Below are 23,380 nucleotides of genomic sequence, written 5' to 3'. Positions count from 1 at the left end.
CTTTTAACAAATCCAGATCTTCATATATTGGGGATGCTAAGTGTGGCTGTACTGTACACCAGACTTAAATAACTCTGATACACTAATTGTATCCTCCGGGGTATAGGGACAGTTAAGGAGAAGAGGGAACATGGCAGCTATCCAGAAATTATACAGCATGATTGAAGATGGGAAACATACGTATTACTTAAAATGTGCATAAAATGATACATAAAATTAATTTTGCATGTTACAGCTGGCTCAGTCTAGTTGAAACCAACCGTAACAAGTGGATGGGCAGATCTCTGTGGGATAACCACACTTATTTATACTGCCACAGATGCTTGGGTTCAATTCCACAAGTTTCCCTAGGGCACAGGAACTGGGTTCTTTGCAGCCTGGATGTAAATCTGTACCATGTTAATTGTCATCACTCAGCTCTCTCCCAGGAAATAATCACCTATTGTGGCCTTAATTTGCTCCACTCTTCCCTTGCTTTAGAAGCATGGCCATGGTGAGACAGGCAGTTGGCGATTGTTTCTTACACATTGAACCATTCCAGGTGACTGGCTCTTCCCTGTGCTGAGTATGTAATGGTGGGCATCGCTGCATCAAGAGCTAGAAACTTAGACTTAATGTATCCCCCAAAGCACCAAATTTACAACAAAGATTGATCTAGAATCTGGGGAGAGTTTGGCCACGTAAATCTCCAAACATAAATCCTCTTTCTTGAGTTAATGGCAAAGCTCGAGAGCTTTGGCAAATACTTCAGGGACTCAGTGGGAAGTGAGCTGTGTTGACCTGATGACGAACCCACATCTGTGGCCTTATCATGGGGAGGACATTTTGGAATGTGTGTTTTCTAGCATCTCAGTGCATTTGCTTCTTTAGGAAAAGGAGTGGTGGAAACTTTAAGACCCTGGACCAAATATCAACAGCACTCAGCAGGGGTACCCCGGAGCTCTAAGTTCCCTTGAGTGAGTCTTGGGCAAAGGGTCATTTGGTTGTGGAAACCAGGATTCAGGAGGGCCCCCACCCCTGCTGGAAGTCAGTCCCAAAGCATCACCTGAGCAGCCCTGCCCTTCCCTCTCTCCACTGGAGGAGGCCACGTACTCAGCATCCCTCAGTGGGGCCCTCAGAGGATCCCTGACTCTATGCATGGCTGCCTAGACCTACCTGCCCAGACCCAGCTGCGTGGACCACTGTCCAGACTTACCTGCCCAGAGCCACCTGTTCAGATCCACATGCCCAGACCCAACTGCATGGACCACTGCCCAGATCTACCTGTCCAGTCCCACCTGCCCACAGTTACCTGTCCAGTCATCCTGCCCAACACAATCACCTGCCAAAACCCACCTTCCTAGTTCCACCTGCCCAGACCCCAGCCTGCCTTCAGCCTGCCATCAGGTCGATGTGAGATCTGGGAGTGGCAGCTTGGAGTCCAAAGCTGGGAGCCTCTGGTCCTCACTCTCCATGGCACCACACAGCCGGGCCCTGCTTGTTCCAAGCCGGGAGTGGTGGCTTGTCTTCACTACCATGCTGACTAGAACGTCTCAGGATCCACTCCTTGTCCTAGGTGTTCAGGAGAATAATGGCTTCCATAGACCACCCAGGAAGGCACATCTGTTCCAAAGATCAGCGGCTATCCCAGAGCTAGGTGTAAGAGTCCTGGGGTTGGCTGAGGCCTCTGGCCCAATGAGGGCTGGACAGAGCTGACCCCATGCCTGTGCCCACTAGCGCCTCCATCCACGGTCTCAATCTGAGTTCCTATGGCTGGCCAACTCCTTAACAACGCTCATAGGAAATACCTGTCTGCTCCTGGGATAAATTAAACATGCCCAAACCGCTTCCAATTCAGCAGATCTTAATTAACTGAGCTCTTCTCAGCGAGCTTTTAAAATCACAACTTCACTTACCCCTCAGCCCGCTGCAGCAATGGCAGTGCTGAGGTTTGGTGGGTCGGGTCTTATTCTTGAAACCCAGAGGGCAGATTTTGCAAGGAAGATGGAGGCCGTGGGGCAGGCATTTCTCCTGCTGTGGGCACTTTGTGCCACTGTGCACTGGAGAGCTTCCTGGGCGGTCCCCCTCCCACAGTGTTTGTCTTGAGTCAGGATCCAGATCCTGTGCCTCAGATGGGGTGGGGATGCCTGGGGCGCTGCTGGGAAGAGACTTCCAGGGAGAGGGGATAGGGGCAAGGACGGAACGAGTGGGGCTGCACCCTGAGCCCAGTGCTCTGGGCCATGAACACACCTGAGACTCGGGCCCCTCTTACTCTACACCAGAGGGTTCTAAGCTGCAGGTGGCTGCAGGGCAGGCATGGCCTCCGGGTGTGGCAGGGACTGGCAAGGGTGCTTACCTGGAGAAGGGGCAGCTGTGGCTGGGGTCTGGTGACCTGCCAGTAAAGTCGACCTGGGGAGGTGCATCAACAGCGACCGTGGCCAGGGTTCTGGAGCCAAATTGGAAAGAGGAGAGAAGAGCAGATTCAGAGCCAGAATCGAGGTGGGAGGGAGCTAAGAAATCCTCCTGAGCAGCCCAGCCCAGCCACGCCCTGAGAATCAAGGCCTGAGGCCCAGGGCAGTGGGGTCACTGGCTAAGGCAGTGCAAAGAGACAGTGAGCCCACACTGGATGCAGGTCTCCTAGGTGACAGCTCCTCCTCCCACTGACTCTGGAGGGAGGAAGAACCAGCAGCTCCCAGGGGTGGGGGAGGGGCACTGATGTGGGTGTGCATGTGTGTATCATGTGTGCTTTGTGTGTGTATGTGTCATGTGTGTGCTTGTATGCACATATGTGTGCACATTGTGTTTGCATGCATGGTGTGTACGTGTGTGCCTGTATTACATGTTTATGTGTCATGTGTGTATTTGTGTGTGTGCATGTGTGTATGTGTCTACATGTACATATACGTATGTGTATACTGGGTGTTTGTGTGTACATGTGCATGTGTGGTGTGTGTGGTGTGTGTGTATGTATGTGTGCCTGCCATGTACTAATGTGTATGCATGTGTGTTGTGTGTGTCTGCATGTATACATGTGTGTATGTGTGTCATATGTTAATGTGTGCATGCATGTCGTGTGTATGTGTCTGCATGTGTATGTGTGCATGCTGTATATTAATGTGTGTGCATGTGTGTTGTGTGTATGTGTCTTCGTGTGTGTGTGTGTGGTATACGCATGTGTGGTGTATGTGTGCATGGCGTGGGGTAGGCTCGGTATGCCTTCTTGGCTGGGGACAGCAGTACTCGTGATGTGTCTGCTGCACCTGGATTGCATAAACTGTTCTTTGTCCCCCCAGGTGAGGTCAGAGCCCCTGTGGGAGTGTGGGGGTCACACAGCGGCTGTGCGGGCAGACAGGGATGCAGAGAGATGGGGTGCTCCCAGAGTTTTGCACTCAGGCCAGGTGCTGTCAAACCTCATGGAGAAAGTAGCTCATGCAGGACTGTGAGGGGCGGCTTTTCCAGTCTCAGCCCCAGCCCGCAGGAGGTTCCCATGCCTGATGTGGAGCTGTGGACGCCACTTGCTGCGCCTTGACAGGCCTGATACTGGGAAGAAGGGGCCTGAGCTCCACATCTCCCCATCCCGTTGTGCTCCATGCAGACCCCATGGAGTGCACGGTGGAAAACAGCCCCCTCCCCACAGCAAAGCCGCCCCTGCCCCGACCCGCGCCCCACCCCGCCCCGCCCCGTAGCACAGGTCTGTGAGGTGCTTAGAGCAGCTTGGCATGGCTGGTTGCCGAGGAGCACGGCCCTGGCCCTGGAGCATCCATCAAGGGTCTGCCAGCATCCGAGGGATGGAGTCACGTTCCCATCACAGGGTTTATGTTCCCTGCTAGCCTGCATTTCCGTCTGGGGAGTTCAAGCCTTAGCTGAATTGTGCATAATTTATATAAAAAAAATATAGCACAGTATAATTACCTTCAGCTTTATACTCAATAAAAGCTTCTTCTGACAGCCAGCTCCCGCACTGTTAAACCACGCAGACCTCCACGGCCAAAAGTTTGAGCATCTCCTGCCTGGCTCCTGGAGGCAGGCACACGTCTCTCCTGTGGGCACAGAAGGGACCCTCACTGGGCCAGGGCTCTGTCTCCCTCTGCCAGCCCCGGCCTTGGCCATCCAGCCCCACACAGGGCCACAAGCCCGCCTCTCCCTGAGTTGTCCCCCCTCTGATGAAGGAAGGGGCCTGGTGGGAGCAGGGAGCTGTCTGGCTTTGATTTCCCCATAGCAGGATGGACCACTAGGATAAGCAAGTATCCATTCTAATCCCCACCTACAGAGACAATGAAACTGAGGCCAGTGGGGGAGGGGCTTTCTCAAGGTCACCAGAAGGTCAATGGTAGGTCTGGGGATGGAGGGTATGGCACTCAAGACCCCAGGCCAGCTGTGGCCACTGCCTCAGGCTCTGTGCATGCGATGTGGGCTCCTATTCTGATGCTGGTCACAAAGCTGGTACTCGGGACCAGGAGGAGCCCAAAGGGTAAAGAAGTCCACAGGTTAGTTCATCTCAAGCTTCGAGGCTTCAAGCAATACACACCATTCTCTCGTAGTTCTGGATGTCAGAAGTTCAAAATCAGCCTCCTTGGGCCCAAACCAAGATATGGGCAGAGCTGGCCCCCTCTGGAGGCTAAGACAAGTCAGGGGGCAAAATCCAAAGCCGGAGGCCTGCCCTTGGTGGTCTTGATTAGTGCTGAACACACGATGGCCAGAATCCAAACTCCCACATGTATTTCAAACTCACTGGGAAACGTCTTCTGTCCCAAGCACTTTTTCTTTCTTTCTTTTTTGATTTCTTTTTAACCTTTTCTCCTCTCTGATAAGGCTCTACATATAAGGGACTTTGAAACTGTATAGTATTCTTTCCAGATATTTTTGCTTCATATATATGAAAATACAAAACTCAAAATTTAAGTCTTTGCTCCTCTAAAAATGAACCAGGACAGTGGGGCTGAAGTTGCTCATTAAAGTAGCCCATTTCATTTCTGCCGCTGGCAGGGAGCAGCTGTGGATGCCTGTCTTACTGGAGGCCGGAAACCCCCATGGCACACACAGAACTCAGTGGAGACGTTAGGAAGCCACTCTCCAAGTCACTGAGTCCTTGGGTCCCCAGCAGTAGGCGCGGCACAGGCTCTGCATCTGGAATGAGATTTCATTAAAACAGACAGTCGGTGCTCCGAGAAGAGCTCCTGACCTTGAGCAACCTCGTTAAGCCACTTGGCTTTGCTGGACTTTGGTATCCATCCTGATAAAATGGCGGTCATCATAGGTCTACCTGATACTCAGAAGAGATAAAGCATGAGAAAGATCTGTGAAACACCTCAAAGCCAGGCGTCCTCATTATTACTCATGCTTTACATAAATACGCTTTGCAAACGTGTGGATCTCAGTTCTGGGGTGCTTTGGTTCAGGGCACACATGAAGAGTTTTTTTTAACTCAACGTGAGTGATTGACCGAGATGTGCTTCTAATTAAAACAGGTGCGTGGTCTGGACAGGTGATGACCGGGTCTTCTTCTTCAACCCAACGATGCAGCTGTCTGTCTGGGAGAAGCCTCTGGACCTCAAGAACCGTGGGGACCTCAACAGGATCATCGAAGACCCTCCGCATAAGCGCAAGCTAGAGGCGTCAGCAAGTAACCACAGCTGGGCTATTTGCACCCCTTTGCTTAAGTATTAAGAGTCCCTAGGTAGCCCAAACAGTTAAAGTGCTTGGCTGCTAGCCAAAAAGTTGGAGGTTCAAGTCTATCCAGAGGCCCCTCAGAAGAAGGGCCTGGTGATCTACTTCTGAAAAATCAGCCATTGAAAACCGTATGGAGCACGGGTCTACTCTGACACACGTGGGCTCACCGTGAGTCAGAGTCAACTCAGTGGCAACTGGTGTGGTTTTGGTTTGGTGTAAATGTTAGAAATCTATATTCCTGTTGTTGTCATTGCGTGCATATGTGGTGTGTGTGGTGTGTTTATTCCGACTCATAGCAAGCAACCTTATAGGACAGAACAGAATTACGCCCTAAGGTTTCCAAGGCTGTAATCTTCGTGGAAGCAGACCGCCACATCTTTTTCCTGTGGAGCCGCTGGTGGGTTTGAACCGCCGACCTCTCAGCAGCCAAGTGCTTAACTACTGTGCCACCAGGGCTCCTTAGCAAATATGAAATGAAAGCATATTTTTCCTTGTTATGTTGGACCATGTTCACTATTTCAGTATTTAGTAATTATTGGGGCACTTTGTGGAGAAACACTGATCCTCGTGAGGGGTTGGCCTCTGTTTTTTGTTTATTTATTTATTTATATTTATATTATTTATTTATATTTTTTATTTATTTATATCAGAGAAGGCCCTTGATTCTTCCAGCCACTCAGATTTCCATTTCCAACATCACCTTTACCCAGTGTTTTCGTTTTGTTCCAATGTCTTATGAACTCCACTTTAGAGACCAAATGAACACAAACCAGGGACTGTGTCCTTCTCGTACACACATTCACTTTAGACCTTCAAGACTAAGTTGATAAATGGCTTTGCTTGGATGGAGCTAGGATTTGATTCAGACAAGTGCGTGGCCCGGTGAAGGGTGTTTGCTGCATGCAGGGGTGTGGCTGCTCTAGGAGAGGAAGCCGACACTGCCTCTGCCCTTGGCCATGGTGCGCCACAGAGGCAGAGAAGAACATCTTAGCATTTTCAGAAAGGATCCTTTCTGATTAGATCTAATACATATTTTATTAGCTGCTGCTGTATTGGGAAAGCCTTTCTCCCTGAGAACGAGCGTTAAAAATAGCATTGGCTATACCAAGAAACTCAAACACATACATTCTCAGCCAACATGGGATGCTGAGACGCCAGCGGAATGGCCCGGCCCCAGACATGGGATCTTGACCCCTGCACAAGGGTCTTTGTTTTAATTTTGTGGGGTATTTTATTGAGTTTGTAATGTTGTTTTTTTATTCCATGTCACATATGGCTAGGAACAGATGGCATTGGTCTACAATTTTAGTCAATTCCAGAGACTTTCGGCTAGAACTTTAGAAGATTGAATTACATGTTTTTAACACTGCTAGGTTGTTGTTGTTGAGTGTTAGTAAGTCGATTCCAACTCATAGCGACCCTGTGTAACAGAGTAGAACTGTTTCCTAGGCTGTGGTCTTTCTGGGAGCAGATTACCAGGTCTTTTTCTCCCACAGAGTAGCTGATGGGTTCGAGCCATCGACCTTTCAATTAACAGCTGAGCACTTAACCATTGTACTACCATGGCTCCTGAATACTGCTTGGTTAAAGGTTGCTCTTGAAAAGGTGGTAGAAGCCTTTTAAGATTGAGAGACAACAAGTTTAATATGTTTATGTCACATAAGATCTTCTCCACAGAGAATCTGACACTGGGAAAGAGACACATTCTGCTGCATATTTAACTGAATCTGTAAAATCTAAGGTGTGTTCAGGGACAATAAGAATTAGATCTTTTAATTTTGTTTTCTCCTTTGATCAAGTGGCATCCACTTTTAAAAGGGATATTTTGCATGCTGAAAGAATTCTTACCAAAAAAAAAAAAAAAAACTCATTACAGAAAATGTTCCCCAAGGTTCTTACTCATGAACAAGAGGGGGCAGCGCGATTTATAGAGATCACGCAACCTTCCAATCCCACGAGAAACATGAAGGTGCCGTTTATCATAACAAGGATTTTATTGGCTTGGTGAAAGGCCGTAATGCAAGCAGATGCCTAGCTACTTTCTTTAGCTTGCATTCCTGTAGATAACTGGGCGCTGTTTCTTTTTTTTTTTTTCCAAAGAGTTGATAGGAATGAGAAAGAAATGGACTCATTAAAAGTCAGGGCATACTTGTTTTCCCACTTCAAAGTGAAAATTGTCCGGGCCAAATCAGCTCAGATCTGAAAGGTAACAGGAAGGTGACCTGAAGAGTCCTTACCTGGTCACCTATTGTTTTAAGTTATGTGAGGACTGCAGGGGGTGGGAGTGGAGACCTGAGTTACCTGGCCCTAGATCCATGCGACATCTTACTCTACTAACAGGAATTCCACCTTATACTTAAAAAGACAAAGAATTGAGCTATAAATCCAAAAAACACAACCAGAAATATCTGACTAAATCAGGATTAACATATCAAGGCATTGTGTCTTCCAACAACTTTATTATGGTGGACCTAGCTACCTAGACAGACATTTAAATACAAAATTACGTGTAATTTAAGAATAGTGTTAAACCAGTCTGTTTCAGGTTTTTTTTTTTTCTTCCCTGAGTCTTAAGGATATGCAAATAATCTCAAGTCTCCACTTTCAGCCATCAGGGCAGAACTGATATTTAGGTTCATATATATATATATATTTTAATTTTAATTTCCTAAGGTCTACCGAGAGAACACTGCAGCGCAACAACTAGGGCTGCAGGATTAATTAACAATTAGGGGGCCAGAGTTGGCGACCTCTCACCACCCACGACAGCATTTTTCTGGCTGGTCATTTATTCATCAAGACTCAACAAATGATTTGACCCTAATTATTATACAAGAAAGCTCTAGGGGAGCTTGGTCTCCATGAAGAATGTTGTTGTCCACATGTTTTTTGTCTGTAAGTTACTGTAGATTTGAATTTATGAATACCTGTTTCTAGTGGGAAGTGGACAAGGATGCATTCAAGTTGATGCTCATTACCTTTCAAGGGGTAAATGAAGTAAATTAATTGTGTAGGCTGGCTACCACATTTAACTTCTGTTAGGCCTTAGAGCCACCACTTGTCCGTCAGTTTGTCATACTGTGGTGATTTGTGTGTTATTGTGATGCTGGGAGCTATGCCCCTGATATTTCAAATGCCAGCAGGGTCACCCATGGTGAACAGGTTTCAGCAGAGCTTACAGACTAAGACTGGGAAGAAGGACGTGGCGATCTACTTCCGAAAAAATGGGCCAGTGAAAACCTTATGGATATTGTCTGATATAGTGCTGTAAGATGAGCCCCTCAGGCTGAAAGACTGAAGTACAACTGGAGAGGAGCTGCCTCCTCAAAGTAGAGTCAACTTTAATGATGTGCATGGAGTCAAGCTTTCAGGACCTTCATTTGCTGATGTGGCATGACTCAAAATGAGAAGAAACAGCTACAAAAGTCTGTTAATAATCAGAATGTGGAATGTACAAAGTATGAATATAGTAAAATAGGTAGTTGTCAAAAATGAAATGGAATACTTAAAGATCAATATCCTAGGCTTCAGTGAGCTGCACTGGATTGATATTGGCCATTTTAAATCAGACAATCATGTGGTCTAGTATGCCGGGAATGACATACTGAAGAGGAATGGCATCACATTCATTGTCAAAAAGAACATTTCAAGATCTATCCTGAAGTACAGTGCTGTCAGTGACAGGATAATATCCATATGCCTACAAGAAAGGCAGTTATTCAAATTTACACACCAACCACTAATGCCAATGATGAAGAAATTGAAGGTTTTTACCAATTTCTTCAGTCTGAAGTTAATCAGACATGCAATCAAGATGCATTGACAATTAATGATGTTTAGAACGTAAAGGTTGAAAGCAAAGAAGATGATGAGTAGTTGAAAAATATGGCCTTGGTGATAGAAATGATCCCAGAGATCACATGGTATAATTTTGCAAGAGCAATGACTTACTTATTGCAAATACCTTTTTTCAACAACATAAATGGTGACTCTACAGGTGTACCTCACTGGATGGAGTGCACAGGAATTGAATCGACTATATCTATGGAAAGAGAGGATGGAGAAGCTCAATTTGAACAGTCAGAATAAGGCCAAGGGGGCAATGCAAAACAGACCATCAATTGCTCATATGCAATTTCAAGTTGAAACAGAAGAAAACTAAAACAAGTCTGTGAAAGCCTAACTATGACCTTGAGTATATTCAACCTAAATTTAGAGACCATCTCTATGGACAGATTTGCCGCATTGAACTACTGACTGAAGACCAGACGAGTTGTGGAATGACATCAAGGACATCATACATCTGAAAGCAAAAGGTCAGTGAAAAGGCAGGTAAGAAAGAAAAGACCAAAATGGATGTCAGAAGAGACTCTGAAACTTGCTCTTCACCAAAGAGTAGTTAAAGTGAATGGAAGAAATGAAGTAAATGAAATGAACGTATTTCAAAGGGCAACTCAAGAAGACAAAGTATTATACTGAAACGTGCAAAGACCTGGAGTTAGAAAGCCAAAAGGAAAGAAGATGCGCAGTACTTCTCAAGCTGAAAGAACTGAAGGAAAAATTCCAGCCTCGAGTTGCAATACTGAAGGATTGATTCTATGGGAAAAATACTGAACAAGGCAGGAAGCATCAAAAGAAGATAAAGGGAATACACAGAGCCACTGTACCAAAAAGAATTGGTTGATGTTCAACCATTTCAGGAGGTAGCATATGATCAAGAACAATGATATTGAAGGAAGAAGTCCCAGCTGCACTGAAGGCATTGGTGACAAACAAGTCTCCAGGAATTGATAGAATACCAATTGAGATGTTTCAACAAATGGATGCAATGCTGGAAGCGCTCACTTGTCTATGCCAAGAAATTTGGAAGACAGCTACCTGGCCAACCGACTGGAAGAGCTCCATATTCATATCCATTCCTAAGAAAGGTGATCCAACAGAATGCAATTGTCAAACAATATCATTGATACCACAGGCAAGTAAAATTATGCTAAAGATAATTAAAAAATGGCTGCAGCAGTACATCAACAGAAAACTGCCAGAAATTCAAGCTGGACTCAGAAGAGGACATGGAACAAGAAATATCATTGCTGATGTCAGATGGATTTTGGCTGAAAGCAGAGAATACCAGAAAACTGTTTACCTGTGTTTTATTGACTATGCAAAGGCAATAGACTGTGTGGATCATAACAAATTATGGGTAACATTCCAAAGAATGGGAATTCTAGAACACTTAGTTGTGCTCATAAGGAACCTGTACATAGACCAAGAAGCAGTTGCTCTAACAGAACAAGGGGGTACTGTGTGGTTTTAAGTCAGGAAAAGTGTGCATCAGGGCCGTATCCTTTCATCATACATATTCAATGTATATGCTGAGCAAATAATCTAAGAAACTGGAGTATATGAAGAAGAATGGGGCATCAGGTTTGGAGGAAGACTCATGAACAGCTTGCGATATGCAGATGATACAACTTTCCTTGCTGAAAGTGAAGAGGACTTGAAGCATTTACTGATGAAGATCAAAGATTACAGCCTTCTGTATAGATTACACCTCAACATAAAGAAAACAAAAATCCTCACAACTGGACCAATAAGCAACATCATGATAAATGCAGAAAGGATTGAAGTTGTCAAGGATTTCATTTTACCTGGATCCACAATCAACAGCCATGGAAGCAGCAGTTAAGAAATCAAAAGATGCATTGCGTTGGGCAAATCTGCTGTAAAGGACCTCTTTAAAGTGTTAACAAGCAAGGATTCCACCTTGAGGACTAAGGTGTGCCTGACCTAAGCCATGGTATTTTCAATTGCCTCATATGCATGTGGAGACCCTGGCGGTGTAGTGGTTAAGAACTGCAGCTGCTAACCAACAGACTGGCAGTTTTGAATCCACCAGGGTCTCCTTGTAAACCCTATGGGGCAGTTCTACTCTGTCCTTTAGGGTCTCTATGAGTCAGAATTGACTCTATGGCAATGGATTTTCATATGCATATGAAAGCTAGACAATGAATAAGGTAGACCAAGGAAGAATTGGATGCCTTTGAATTATGGTGTTGGCAAAGAATATTGACTATACATGGACTGCCCGAAGAACAAACAAATCTGTCTTGGAAGATGTATAGCCAGAATGCTCATTAGAAGCAAGGATGGCGAGACTTTGTTTCACAGACTTTGAACATGTTATCAGGAGGGACCAGTCCTTGGAGAAGGACATTGTCATGGATTGAATTGCATCTCCCAAAATTGTGTGTCAACTTGGCTAAGCCATGATTCCCAGTATTGTGTGATTGCCCACCGTTTTATCATCTGATGTGATTTTTCTCTGTGTTGTGAATCCTACCTCTACAGTGTTGAGACAGGATTAGAGGCAGCTATGTCAATGAGGCAGGACTCAATCTACAAGATTAGGTTGTGGCATAAGCCAATCTCTTTTTTTTTTTTTAATAACTTTTATTAAGCTTCAAGTGAACGTTTACAAATCCAATCAGTCTGTCACATATAAGTTTACATACATCTCACTCCCTACTCCCACATGCTCTCCGCCTCTTGAGTCAGCCCTTTCAGTCTCTCCTTTCTTGACAATTTAGCTGCTTCCCTCTCTCTCTATCCTCCCATCCCCTCTCCAGACAAGAGTTGCCAACACAATCTCAAGTGTCCACCTGATATAATTAGCTCACTCTTCATCAGCGTCTCTCTCCCACCCGCTGACCAGTCCCTTTCATGTCTGATGAGTTGTCTTCGGGGATGGTTCCTGTCCTGTGCCAACAGAAGGTCTGGGGAGCATGGCCGCCGGGATTCCTCAAGTCTCAGTCAGACCATTAAGTTTGGTCTTTTTATGAGAATTTGGGGTCTGTATCCCACTGATCTCCTGCTCCCTCAGGGGTCCTCTGCTGTGCTCCCTGTCAGGGCAGTCATCGATTGTGGCCGGGCACCAACTAGTTCTTCTGGTCTCAGGATGATGTAGGTCTCTGGTTCATGTGGCCCTTTCTGTCTCTTGGGCTCTTAGTTGTCGTGGGGCCTTAGTGTTCTTCATTTTCCTTTGCTCCAGGTGGGTTGAGACCAATTGATGCATCTTAGATGGCCGCTTATCAGCATTTAAGACCCCAGATGCCACATTTCAAAGTGGGATGCAGAATGATTTCATAATAGAATTATTTTGCCCATTGACTTAGAAGTCCCCGCAAACCATGTTCCCCAGACCCCCGCGCTTGCTCCGCTGACCTTTGAAGCATTCATTTTATCCCAGAAACTTCTTTGCTTTTGGTCCAGTCCAATTAGCTGACCTTCCATGTATTGAGTGTTGTCTTTCCTTCACCTAAAGCAGTTCTTATCTACTGATTAATCAATAAAAAAACCCTCTCCCACCCTCCCTCCCTCCCCCCCTCGTAACCACAAAAGTATGTGTTCTTCGCCGGTTTACTATTTCTCAAGATCTTATAATAGTGGTCTTATACAATATTTGTCCTTTTGCCTCTGACTAATATCGCTCAGCATAATGCCTTCCAGGTTCCTCCATGTTATGAAATGTTTCAGAGATTCGTCACTGTTCTTTATCGATGCGTAGTATTCCATTGTGTGAATATACCACAATTTATTTACCCATTCGTCCATTGATGGACACCTTGGTTACTTCCAACTTTTTGCTATTGTAAACAGAGCTGCAATAAACATGGGTGTGCATATATCTGTTTGCATGAAGGCTCTTGTATCTCTAGGGTATATTCCCAGGAGTGGGATTTCTGGGTTGTATGGTAGTTCTATTTCTAACTGTTTAAGATAACGCCAGATAGATTTCCAAAGTGGTTGTACCATTTTACATTCCCACCAGCAGTGTATGAGAGTTCCAATCTCTCCACAGCCTCTCCAACATTTATTATTTTGTGTTTTTTGGGTTAATGCCAGCCTTGCTGGTGTGAGATGGAATCTCATCGTAGTTTTAATTTGCATTTCTCTAATGGCTAATGATCGAGAGCATTTTCTCATGTATCTGTTGGCTGCCTGAATATCTTCCTTAGTGAAATGTGTGTTCATATCCTTTGCCCACTTCTTGATTGGGTTGTTTGTCTTTTTGTGGTTGAGTTTTGACAGAATCATATAGATTTTAGAGATCAGGCGCTGGTCGGAGATGTCATAGCTGAAAATTCTTTCCCAATCTGTAGGTGGTCTTTTTACTCTTTTGGAGAAGTCTTTAGATGAGCATAGGTGTTTGATTTTTAGGAGCTCCCAGTTATCGGGTTTCTCTTCATCATTTTTGGTAATGTTTTGTATTCTGTTTATACCTTGTATTAGGGCTCCTAGGGTTGTCCCTATTTTTTCTTCCATGATCTTTATCGTTTTAGTCTTTATGTTTAGGTCTTTGATCCACTTGGAGTTAGTTTTTGTGCATGGTGTGAGGTATGGGTCCTGTTTCATTTTTTTGCAAATGGATATCCAGTTATGCCAGCACCATTTGTTAAAAAGGCTATCTTTTCCCCAATTAATTGACAGTGGTCCTTTGTCAAATATCAGCTGGTCATACGTGGATGGATCTATGTCTGGGTTCTCAATTCTGTTCCATTGGTCTATGTGCCTGTTGTTGTACCAGTACCAGGCTGTTTTGACTACTGTGGCTGTATAATAGGTTCTGAAGTCAGGTAAAGTGAGGCCTCCCACTTTCTTCTTCTTTTTCAGTAATGCTTTGCTTATCCGGGGCTTTTTTCCCTTCCATATGAAATTGGTGATTTGTTTCTCTATCCCCTTAAAATATGACATTGGAATTTGGATCGGAAGTGCGTTAAATGTATAGATGGCTTTTGGTAGAATAGACATTTTTACTATGTTAAGTCTTCCTATCCATGAGCAAGGTATGTTTTTCCACTTAAGTATGTCCTTTTGAATTTCTTGTAGTAGAGCTTTGTAGTTTTCTTTGTATAGGTCTTTTACATCCTTGGTAAGATTTATTCCTAAGTATCTTATCTTCTTGGGGGCTACTGTGAATGGTATTGATTTGGTTATTTCCTCTTCGGTGTTCTTTTTGTTGATGTAGAGGAATCCAAGTGATTTTTGTATGTTTATTTTATAACCTGAGACTCTGCCAAACTCTTCTATTAGTTTCAGTAGTTTTCTGGAGGATTCCTTAGGGTTTTCTGTGTATATAATCATGTCATCTGCAAATAGTGATAACTTTACTTCTTCCTTGCCAATCCGGATACCTTTTATTTCTTTGTCTAGCCTAATTGCCCTGGCTAGGACTTCTAGCACGATGTTGAATAAGAGCAGTGATAAAGGGCATCCTTGTCTGGTTCCCGTTCTCAAGGGAAATGCTTTCAGGTTCTCTCCATTTAGAGTGATATTGGCTGTTGGCTTTGCATAGATGCCCTTTATTATGTTGAGGAATTTTCCTTCAATTCCTATTTTGGTAAGAGTTTTTATCATGAATGGGTGTTGGACTTTGTCAAATGCCTTTTCTGCATCAATTGATAAGATCATGTGGTTTTTGTCTTTTGTTTTATTTATGTGATGGATTACATTAATGGTTTTTCTGATATTAAACCAGCCTTGCATATACCTGGTATAAATCCCACTTGATCAGGGTGAATTATTTTTTTGATGTGTTGTTGGATTCTATTGGCTAGAATTTTGTTGAGGATTTTTGCATCAATGTTCATGAGGGATATAGGTCTATAATTTTCTTTTTTTGTAATGTCTTTACCTGGTTTTGGTATCAGGAAGATGGTGACTTCATAGAATGAGTTGGGTAGTATTCCGTCCTTCTCTATGCTTTGAAATACCTTCAGTAGTAGTGGTGTTAACTCTTCTCTGAAAGTTTGGTAGAACTCTGCAGTGAAGCCGTCCGGGCCAGGGCTTTTTTTTGTTGGGAGTTTTTTGATTACCGTTTCAATCTCTTTTTTTGTTATGGGTCTATTTAGATGTTCTACTTCTGAATGTGTTAGTTTAGGTAGGTAGTGTTTTTCCAGGAATTCATCCATTTCTTCTAGGTTTTCAAATTTGTTAGAGTACAATTTTTCGTAATAATCTGAAATGATTCTTTTAATTTCATTTGGTTCTGTTGTGATGTGGTCCTTCTCGTTTCTTATTCAGGTTATTTGTTTCCTTTCCTGTATTTCTTTAGTCAGTCTAGCCAATGGTTTATCAATTTTGTTAATTTTTTCAAAGAACCAGCTTTTGCCTTTGTTAATTCTTTCAATTGTTTTTCTGTTCTCTAATTCATTTAGTTCAGCTCTAATTTTTATTATTTGTTTTCTTCTGGTGCCTGATGGATTCTTTTGTTGCTCACTTTCTATTTGTTCAAGTTGTAGGGACAGTTCTCTGATTTTGGCTCTTTCTTCTTTTTGTATGTGTGCATTTATCGATATAAATTGGCCTCTGAGCACTGCTTTTGCTGTGTCCCAGAGGTTTTGATAGGAAGTATTTTCATTCTCGTTGCTTTCTATGAATTTCCTTATTCCCTCCTTGATGTCTTCTATAACCCAGTCTTTTTTCAGAAGGGTATTATTTATTTTCCAAGTGTTTGATTTCTTTTCCCTAGTTTTTCTGTTATTGATCTCTCGTTTTATTGCCTTGTGGTCTGAGAAGATGCTTTGTAATATTTCGATGTTTTGGACTCTGCAAAGGTTTGTTTTATGACCTAATATGTGGTCTATTCTAGAGAATGTTCCATGTGCGCTAGAAAAAAAAGTATACTTTGCAGCAGTTGGGTGGAGAGTTCTGTATAAGTCAATGAGGTCAAGTTGGTTGATTGTTGTAATTAGATCTTCCGTGTCTCTATTGGGCTTTTTACTGGATGTCCTGTCCTTCTCCGAAAGTGGTGTGTTGAAGTCTCCTACTATAATTGTGGAGGTATCTATCTCACTTTTCAATTCTGTTAAAATTTGATTTATGTATCTTGCAGCTCTGTCATTGGGTGCATAAATATTTAATATGGTTATGTCTTCCTGATCAATTGTCCCTTTTATCATTATATAGTGTCCTTCTTTATCCTTTGTGGTGGAATTAAGTCTAAAGTCTATTTTGTCAGAAATTAATATTGCTACTCCTCTTCTTTTTTGCTTATTGTTTGCTTGATATACTTTTTTCCATCCTTTGAGTTTTAGTTTGTTTGTGTCTCTAAGTCTAAGGTGTGTCTCTTGTAGGCAGCATATAGATGGATCGTGTTTCTTTATCCAGTCTGTGACTCTCTGTCTCTTTATTGGTGCATTTAGTCCATTTACATTCAGGGTAATTATAGATAAATAAGTTTTTAGTGCTGTCATTTTGATGCCTTTTTATGTGTGTTGTTGACAATTTTTCCGCATACTTTTTTGTGCTGAGGCGTTTTTCTTAGTAAATTGTGAGATCCTCATTTTCATAGTGTTTGACTTTATGTTAGTTGAGTCGTTACGTTTTTCTTGGCTTTTATCTTGAGTTATAGCGTTGTTATACCTTTTTGTGGTTACCTTATTATTTACCCCTATTTTTCTAAGTAAAAACCTAACTTGTATTGTTCTATATCGCCTTGTATCACTCTCCATATGGCAGTTCAATGCCTCCTGTATTTAGTCCCTCTTTTTGATTATTGTGATCTTTTACCTATTGACTTCCATGATTCCCTGTTATGTGTATATATATTTTTTTATTTAATCTTAATTTGTTTTTGTGATTTCCCTATTTGAGTTGATATCAGGACGTTCTGTTTTGTGACCTTGTGTTGTGCTGATATCTGATATTATTGGTTCTCTGACCAAACAATATCCTTTAGTATTTCTTGTAGCTTTGGTTTGATTTTTGCAAATTCTCTAAACTTGTGTTTGTCTGTAAATATCTTAATTTCGCCTTCATATTTCAGAGAGAGTTCTGCTGGATATATGATCCTTGGCTGGCAGTTTTTCTCCTTCAGTGTTCTGTATATGTCGTCCCATTCCCTTCTTGCCTGCATGGTTTCTGCTGAGTAGTCTGAACTTATTCTTACTGATTCTCCCTTGAAGGAAACCTTTCTTTTCTCCCTGGCTGCTTTTAAAATTTTCTGTTTATCTTTGGTTTTGGTGAGTTTGATGATAATATGTCTTGGTGTTTTTCTTTTTGGATCAATCTTAAATGGGGTTTGATGAGCGTCTTCGATAGATGTCCTTTCGTCTTTCATGATGTCAGGGAAGTTTTGTGTCAGGAGTTCTTCAACTATTTTCTCTGTGTTTTCTGTCCCCCCTCCCTGTTCTGGGACTCCAATCATCCGCAGGTTATCCTTCTTGATAGAGTCCCACATAATTCTTAGGGTTTCTTCAGTTTTTTTAATTCTTTTATCTGATTTTTTTTCAGCTATGTTGGTGTTGATTCCCTGGTCCTCCAGATGTCCCAGTCTGCATTCTAATTGCTCGAGTCTGCTCCTCTGACTTCCTATTGCATTGTCTAATGCTGTAATTTTATTGTTAATCTTTTGGACTTCTACATGTTGTCTCTCTATGGATTCTTGCAACTTATTAATTTTTCCACTATGTTCTTGAATAATCTTTTTGAGTTCTTCAACAGTTTTATCAGTGTGTTCCTTGGCTTTTTCTGCAGTTATCCTAATTTCATTTGTGATATCTTTAAGCATTCTGTAAATTAGTTTTTTGTATTCTGTATCTGATAATTCCAGGATTGTATCTTCATTTGGGAAAGATTTTGATTCATTTGTTTGGGGGGTTGGAGAAGCTGTCATGGTCTGCTTCTTTAAGTGGTTTGATATGGATTGTTGTCTCCGAGCCATCACTGGGAAACTAGTTTTTCCAGAAAATCCGCTAAAAAAAAAAATGCAGTCAGACCCCTATCAGAGTTCTCCCTCTGGCTCAGGCTATTCGGATGTTAATGAAGCTGCCTGGGGAGGGTGGGGGAGGGAACAGAGAGATAGGAGAGTAGCACCTCAGAATATAGCCAGAGTTGCTTGTCTTGCTTGGAATGACTATTATATCTGAGATTCCTGCGGGCGCATCGCCTATGTGTGCTGGCTGTGTGGAAATTGCCCCCGGGGAGTCTGGCCCGCTGGAGTCACGGTCAGATCCTCCGCTTCCAGCCCCACGCCCAAAGTCAAGGCTTCCCTACTGGGACGGTGCACTCTCGACTCCAAAATCAGTCGCTGCCTCCCGGGGACTTCTCGTCCCTCCAGCCGCGTGGCCGTGCCACCCCCGCAAACCAGGTGGGCCCCCTCCCGGGGTTAGTTCAGATGGGTGGAGCAGCTCCCCTTGCTTGTGCCGTGACCAAGTGTCCCGGCTGGGATGCTGTTCTCCCTGCTCCAATACCAGTAGCTGCCTCCCGGGGACTTCTCCTACCGGCTGCGTCCCATGCCGCCCATGCGACACGGCTGGGCCCCTTCCCGGGGTTAGTTCAGGGGGGTGGAGCAGCTCTCCGTGTTTATGCCGTACCTGCGTCCAGTCCAAATCCCGGCGAGACGGTTCCCCGGCTGGGACACTGCTCTTCCTGCTCCAAGACCAGTCACTGCCTCCCGGGGACTTCTCCTACCGGCTGCGTCCCACGCCGCCCGCGGAACCGGCTGGTCTCCCTCCCGGGGTTAGTTCAGGGGGGTGGAGCAGCTCTCTGTGCTTGTGCCGTACCTGACTGGTATGCTGGCTCCAGGCTCTGGAAACAATCACTGCTTCCCCGTATTAGTTCGTTCTCCATCTCTAAATCTGTGTTTGTTGTTCAGGGTTCGTAGATTGTTATGTATGTGATCGATTCACTTGTTTTTCCGTGTCTTTGTTGTAAGAGGGATCCGAGGTAGCGTTTGCCTAGTCCGCCATCTTCTCAAAGAGTCAAGCCAATCTCTTTTGAGATATAAAAGAGAGAAGGAAGCAGAGTCAGGGGGCCTCATACCATGAAGAAACAAGAACCAGGAGAGTAGACTATCCTTTGGACCCAGGTCTCTGGGCTAAGAAATTCTTTGGCCGGGGAAGATTGATCACAAGGATCTTCCCCCAGAGCCGACACAGAAAGAAAGCCTCCCCCTGGAGCTGGCTGGACTTCCAGCATCCTGGACTGTGAGACAATAAATCTCTCTTTGTTAAAGCCATCCACTTATGACTAGAGGACTAAGACATCCTTGGTAAATCAGGGGTCAGCCAAAAAAAGGAAGACCCTTAATGAGATGGACTGACACAGCGGCTCCAACAATGGACTCAAACATAGCAACAATCATGAGGATGGCATGGGATCGGGCAGTGCTGCGTTCTGTTGTATGTAAGGTCCCTATGAGTCAGAACCAACTTGATGGCACCTAACAACGAGGTCTTAGGGGTGTGTGTGTGTGCGTTTAATGTGTGTAAGGCTTGCAAGTGGAACTAATTGGGTTAGGCAGCTTACGGGTGCAGGACCCAGAACTGCCAAAAATGCCAAGCTATTCATCACTCAGCTGATAAGGAACTAGTGCCCTTTTTCATTCTGTTAGCCTCGCTGAGGAATTCAAGTGAAGGCCTGAATCATTTTCTGATTATCTTGCAGTGCAGCCAGTTTTTTTTTTTTTTTTTTTAATGGCTCTAGTAGCAGCACTGCCAGTTGAGGATAAATGCCTGCTGGACTGGTATGAACGGGGAAGTACCAGCCTTCACCCCCCACCCTCTGTTCCATGGCCTGACGATCTCGGGGTTGTGACACACCTTCAGTTTAGAGGACACTCACGTTCATTTTCATCCCATCTACAGCATTCCCCAAGCCTGCCACAGGCTCCTTCTTTCCCTGTATTTGGTGGCAGCATCAGTGTCTTCTCTTCCCAGTGTGGGATAGAATCATTGCACTGCTCTTTCGTTCCCTTGCCCAGCTCTACCCGCCCTCATCTACACTGGCAAGTCCTGCCCCTTCCTATGTGAGGCTCAGGTGCAGCCCTGGGGAAGGACCAGAGGGTGATTACTGAATTTTTACCCAAATAGCCTGTGCCTTCCCTGTTTGTTTGCGGCTGTGCCCTTGCCCCTGAGGTATTGGTAAGTGCGCTATGCTAATTGTTTTTTTTTTTTTTTTTTAAACAACATGTGAAAGAGAATTGGCATGGCTGTGCTTGTAAGGGTGCCTGGGGTGGGAGGGGTGAGAGGCACAGCCAGCAATCAAATGCAGAAGGAGCGCATTATTTGCCTAAATCAGGCAGATAATAGGAGGAGAGGCAGCAGAGAGCATTAGGGAGTAAATATCCAAACTGTCTTCCTGCTTCCCTTCTGCTAATGCTCCCTCTTGGCTGAGGAGGACACAAAGCCCTGGTGATGAGAACTACGGAGGGGGCCACAGGGAAAGGTGGAGGAGGTGGAGGGGCACTGGGAGGGTCGCTGGGGTTGTAATGGTTACATTTCATCCTCACAGCAGTCCTGTGAGATTAGTGCTTTCTGTATTAAATATTACTGCTGCTGTAGCAAATTGCAAAACACTTGGTGGCTTCAAACAACATAAATGTACTGTCTTACATTCTGGAGGTCAGAAGTCCAAAACGGGTCAAAGTGTTGATAGGACTGGTTCTTCCTGGAGGCTCCAGGGGAGCATCTGTTCCCTTGACTTTCCAGCTTCTAGATGCTGCCCACATTGCTTGACTCATGGCCCCCTCCTCTATCTTCAAAGCCAGAGTGTCACATCTTCCAGTCTTTCTCTGACTCTTCCGCCTCCCTTTGCCACTTACAAGGACCCTCATGATTACATTAAGCCCACCCTTAGCATCCACTGTAATCACCCAACACTTCCTCACGTCAAGGTCTCCTCATTAGCAACCTTAATTCCATCTGCAACCTTAATCTCCCCCTGCCATCTAACAACATAATCAGGTTCCGGGGATGAGGACATGGACTTCTTTGGGGGTATCGTTCTGCCAACCACATCATCTTTATACCCATTTTACAGGAGGGAATTGAAGAATCAAGGTTAATTAACTTGCCCAAAGTCGAACTTCTGTTAAGTGGGGGACAGGATTCGAACCCATGTGGGTCTGACTGCAGATCCCCGAGGACAGCCCCGCCAGGCTGAGCTCTTAGAGCAGATGGTGAGAATGCATTTCTGGAAGGTACTGCTCCCTGTGCTGACACAGGTGGCCTTGTCCTGTAAACTTGCTTGTCCCCGACTTGTAATACAAACAGCGCGAACCAGACTCAGCTCCGGTGACTCTGTAGACATTTTAGTCATTTATGTTGGAGACAAATGCAAATTGATAATGATATTCATTTTGCCACGTAGGATGTAAGATGGCCCTGTGCAAACGCAGCTGCGGCCTGGGAAAGGGCGGCTTTCCCTGCGCTGTTTTTCCTCGAGCAGTGTGCCTGGGACCTCCTCTCTCTTTTTCTTCTCTTTCCCTCCTGTCTCTCCCTCTCATCTGAATGCACCATGACTTCAGACCCCCCACCCCCACCCCGGTCAATGCAATTCTAGGTCATCTGTTCGTCATTGCTAACACAGTAGTGCTGATAGAGGCATCTTTGCACCTATGTTTATCTTAGGGACAACCTTACAAGTATATCGATTGTGTAAATTCATATTATCGGACTTGGGTCAGATGCTACATGCATCTTAAATTCTGAGAGATGTTGCTAAGTCCTCCAGAGAAGCTGACTGATTCACGCTCCCACTGGCATCTGAGACTGTCCTCGTTGCTGCCGACCAGCGAAACTTAATTTCTAAACCGTCCTTTGTTTCCTTTGGCATTTCTTTACCTTTGAGAGAAGCTGAAGACCTTTTCACATGTTTACTGGCCACTTGTTTTCCTGTGAATTGTTTGTTTGCCTTTCTGCCTGAGTTATAGGACCTCTTGTAGACCAAGGGTGTTTATTTGTTTTTCTTCCTGAATTATAGGACCTCTTGTAGATCAAGGGTGTCAGGGTCTTAGCTGTAACTTCATTCCATCCTTTTTCTTTTCTAATCTTTTTATATTTTTTCTGTTGCCATAAAACAGACTGGTCTTGTACTTTTAAAGGTGATCAAATCTATAAATATTTTCCTTGGTGGTCTCTGGACTTGTCGCCTTGGCTAGGAAGGCGTCACCGTACTGACATCCTTACAAACACAAAAACAAGAGCTCCAACGAGAGCACTGACACAGGGCACATTTCTTTAATTTTAAGTCCTGTCCATTGTACGGCTTCATTTTTTAAAAAATACTTTTTTGTTTTCTGGGTTTCCCCTTGGTCTGGCTGCAGTGGGGTCTGTCTGCAGGCATGAAGAGGGGTCACCTGGTCTCAGGGCTCTGCCGCTCCCCACACCTCCCACCTGTGTCCCAGACAACAAAAAGAATCAAGACCTACTATAGTCACTCCAGGCAGCAGGTGCTCCCTGGGGAAGTGTCCAGAACACTCAGATGGGCAGATAAGGGCTGGCGGGAGCAGGGCCAGGGAGGCCATGGGGCGCAATGAGACAAGTCCTCTCGTGAAAGTCTAAGCAGGCCTGAGGCTGAGCAGGAACACCAGGGGCTGGGGAGTGAGGGAGACCCAGGCTGGGTGTGCCTGTAGGGTGTCAGTGGAGCACAGAGGTAGAGGTGTCAGAAGACAGAGCGCCATGCAGGAGAGATGTTTGGGGAGCACTGGGATCAAGCGCAACTCTTGGGGTCCCTGGTGTGGAGGAGAGTGTGAGTGCCTCTCGGGGGTCCCCGGCATGGAGGAATGTGTGAGGAGTGGTTAAGAGCTGGCTGCTAACCAAAAGGTCGGCAGTTCGAATCCACCAGCTGCTCCTTGGAAACCTTATGGGACAGTTCTGCTCTGTCCTATAGGGTTGAGGTGAGTCGAAATCGACTCCGTGGCAACTAGTTTGGTTTTTTTGGTTTCTCGGGT

At 44.6% G+C, this 23,380-nt stretch overlaps 1 protein-coding gene across 1 annotated transcript in view; it reads left to right on the top strand.

Annotated features, from left to right (window-relative positions):
- Window positions 1–23,380, top strand: part of TCERG1L (transcription elongation regulator 1 like) — a 247,776-nt gene that overhangs the window by 168,180 nt on the left and 56,216 nt on the right. Inside the window, exon 5 of the mRNA XM_049855609.1 lies at window positions 5,448–5,602. Coding sequence (XP_049711566.1) covers window positions 5,448–5,602 — 155 coding nt within the window. The remainder of the gene's footprint in view (window positions 1–5,447; window positions 5,603–23,380) is intronic.

This window comes from Elephas maximus, chromosome 16, assembly GCF_024166365.1.
Source record: "Elephas maximus indicus isolate mEleMax1 chromosome 16, mEleMax1 primary haplotype, whole genome shotgun sequence".
Taxonomy (NCBI): Eukaryota; Metazoa; Chordata; class Mammalia; order Proboscidea; family Elephantidae; genus Elephas; species Elephas maximus.
Note: the sequence above shows the minus strand (reverse complement) of the source record. Positions and strands in the feature narration are given on the sequence as shown.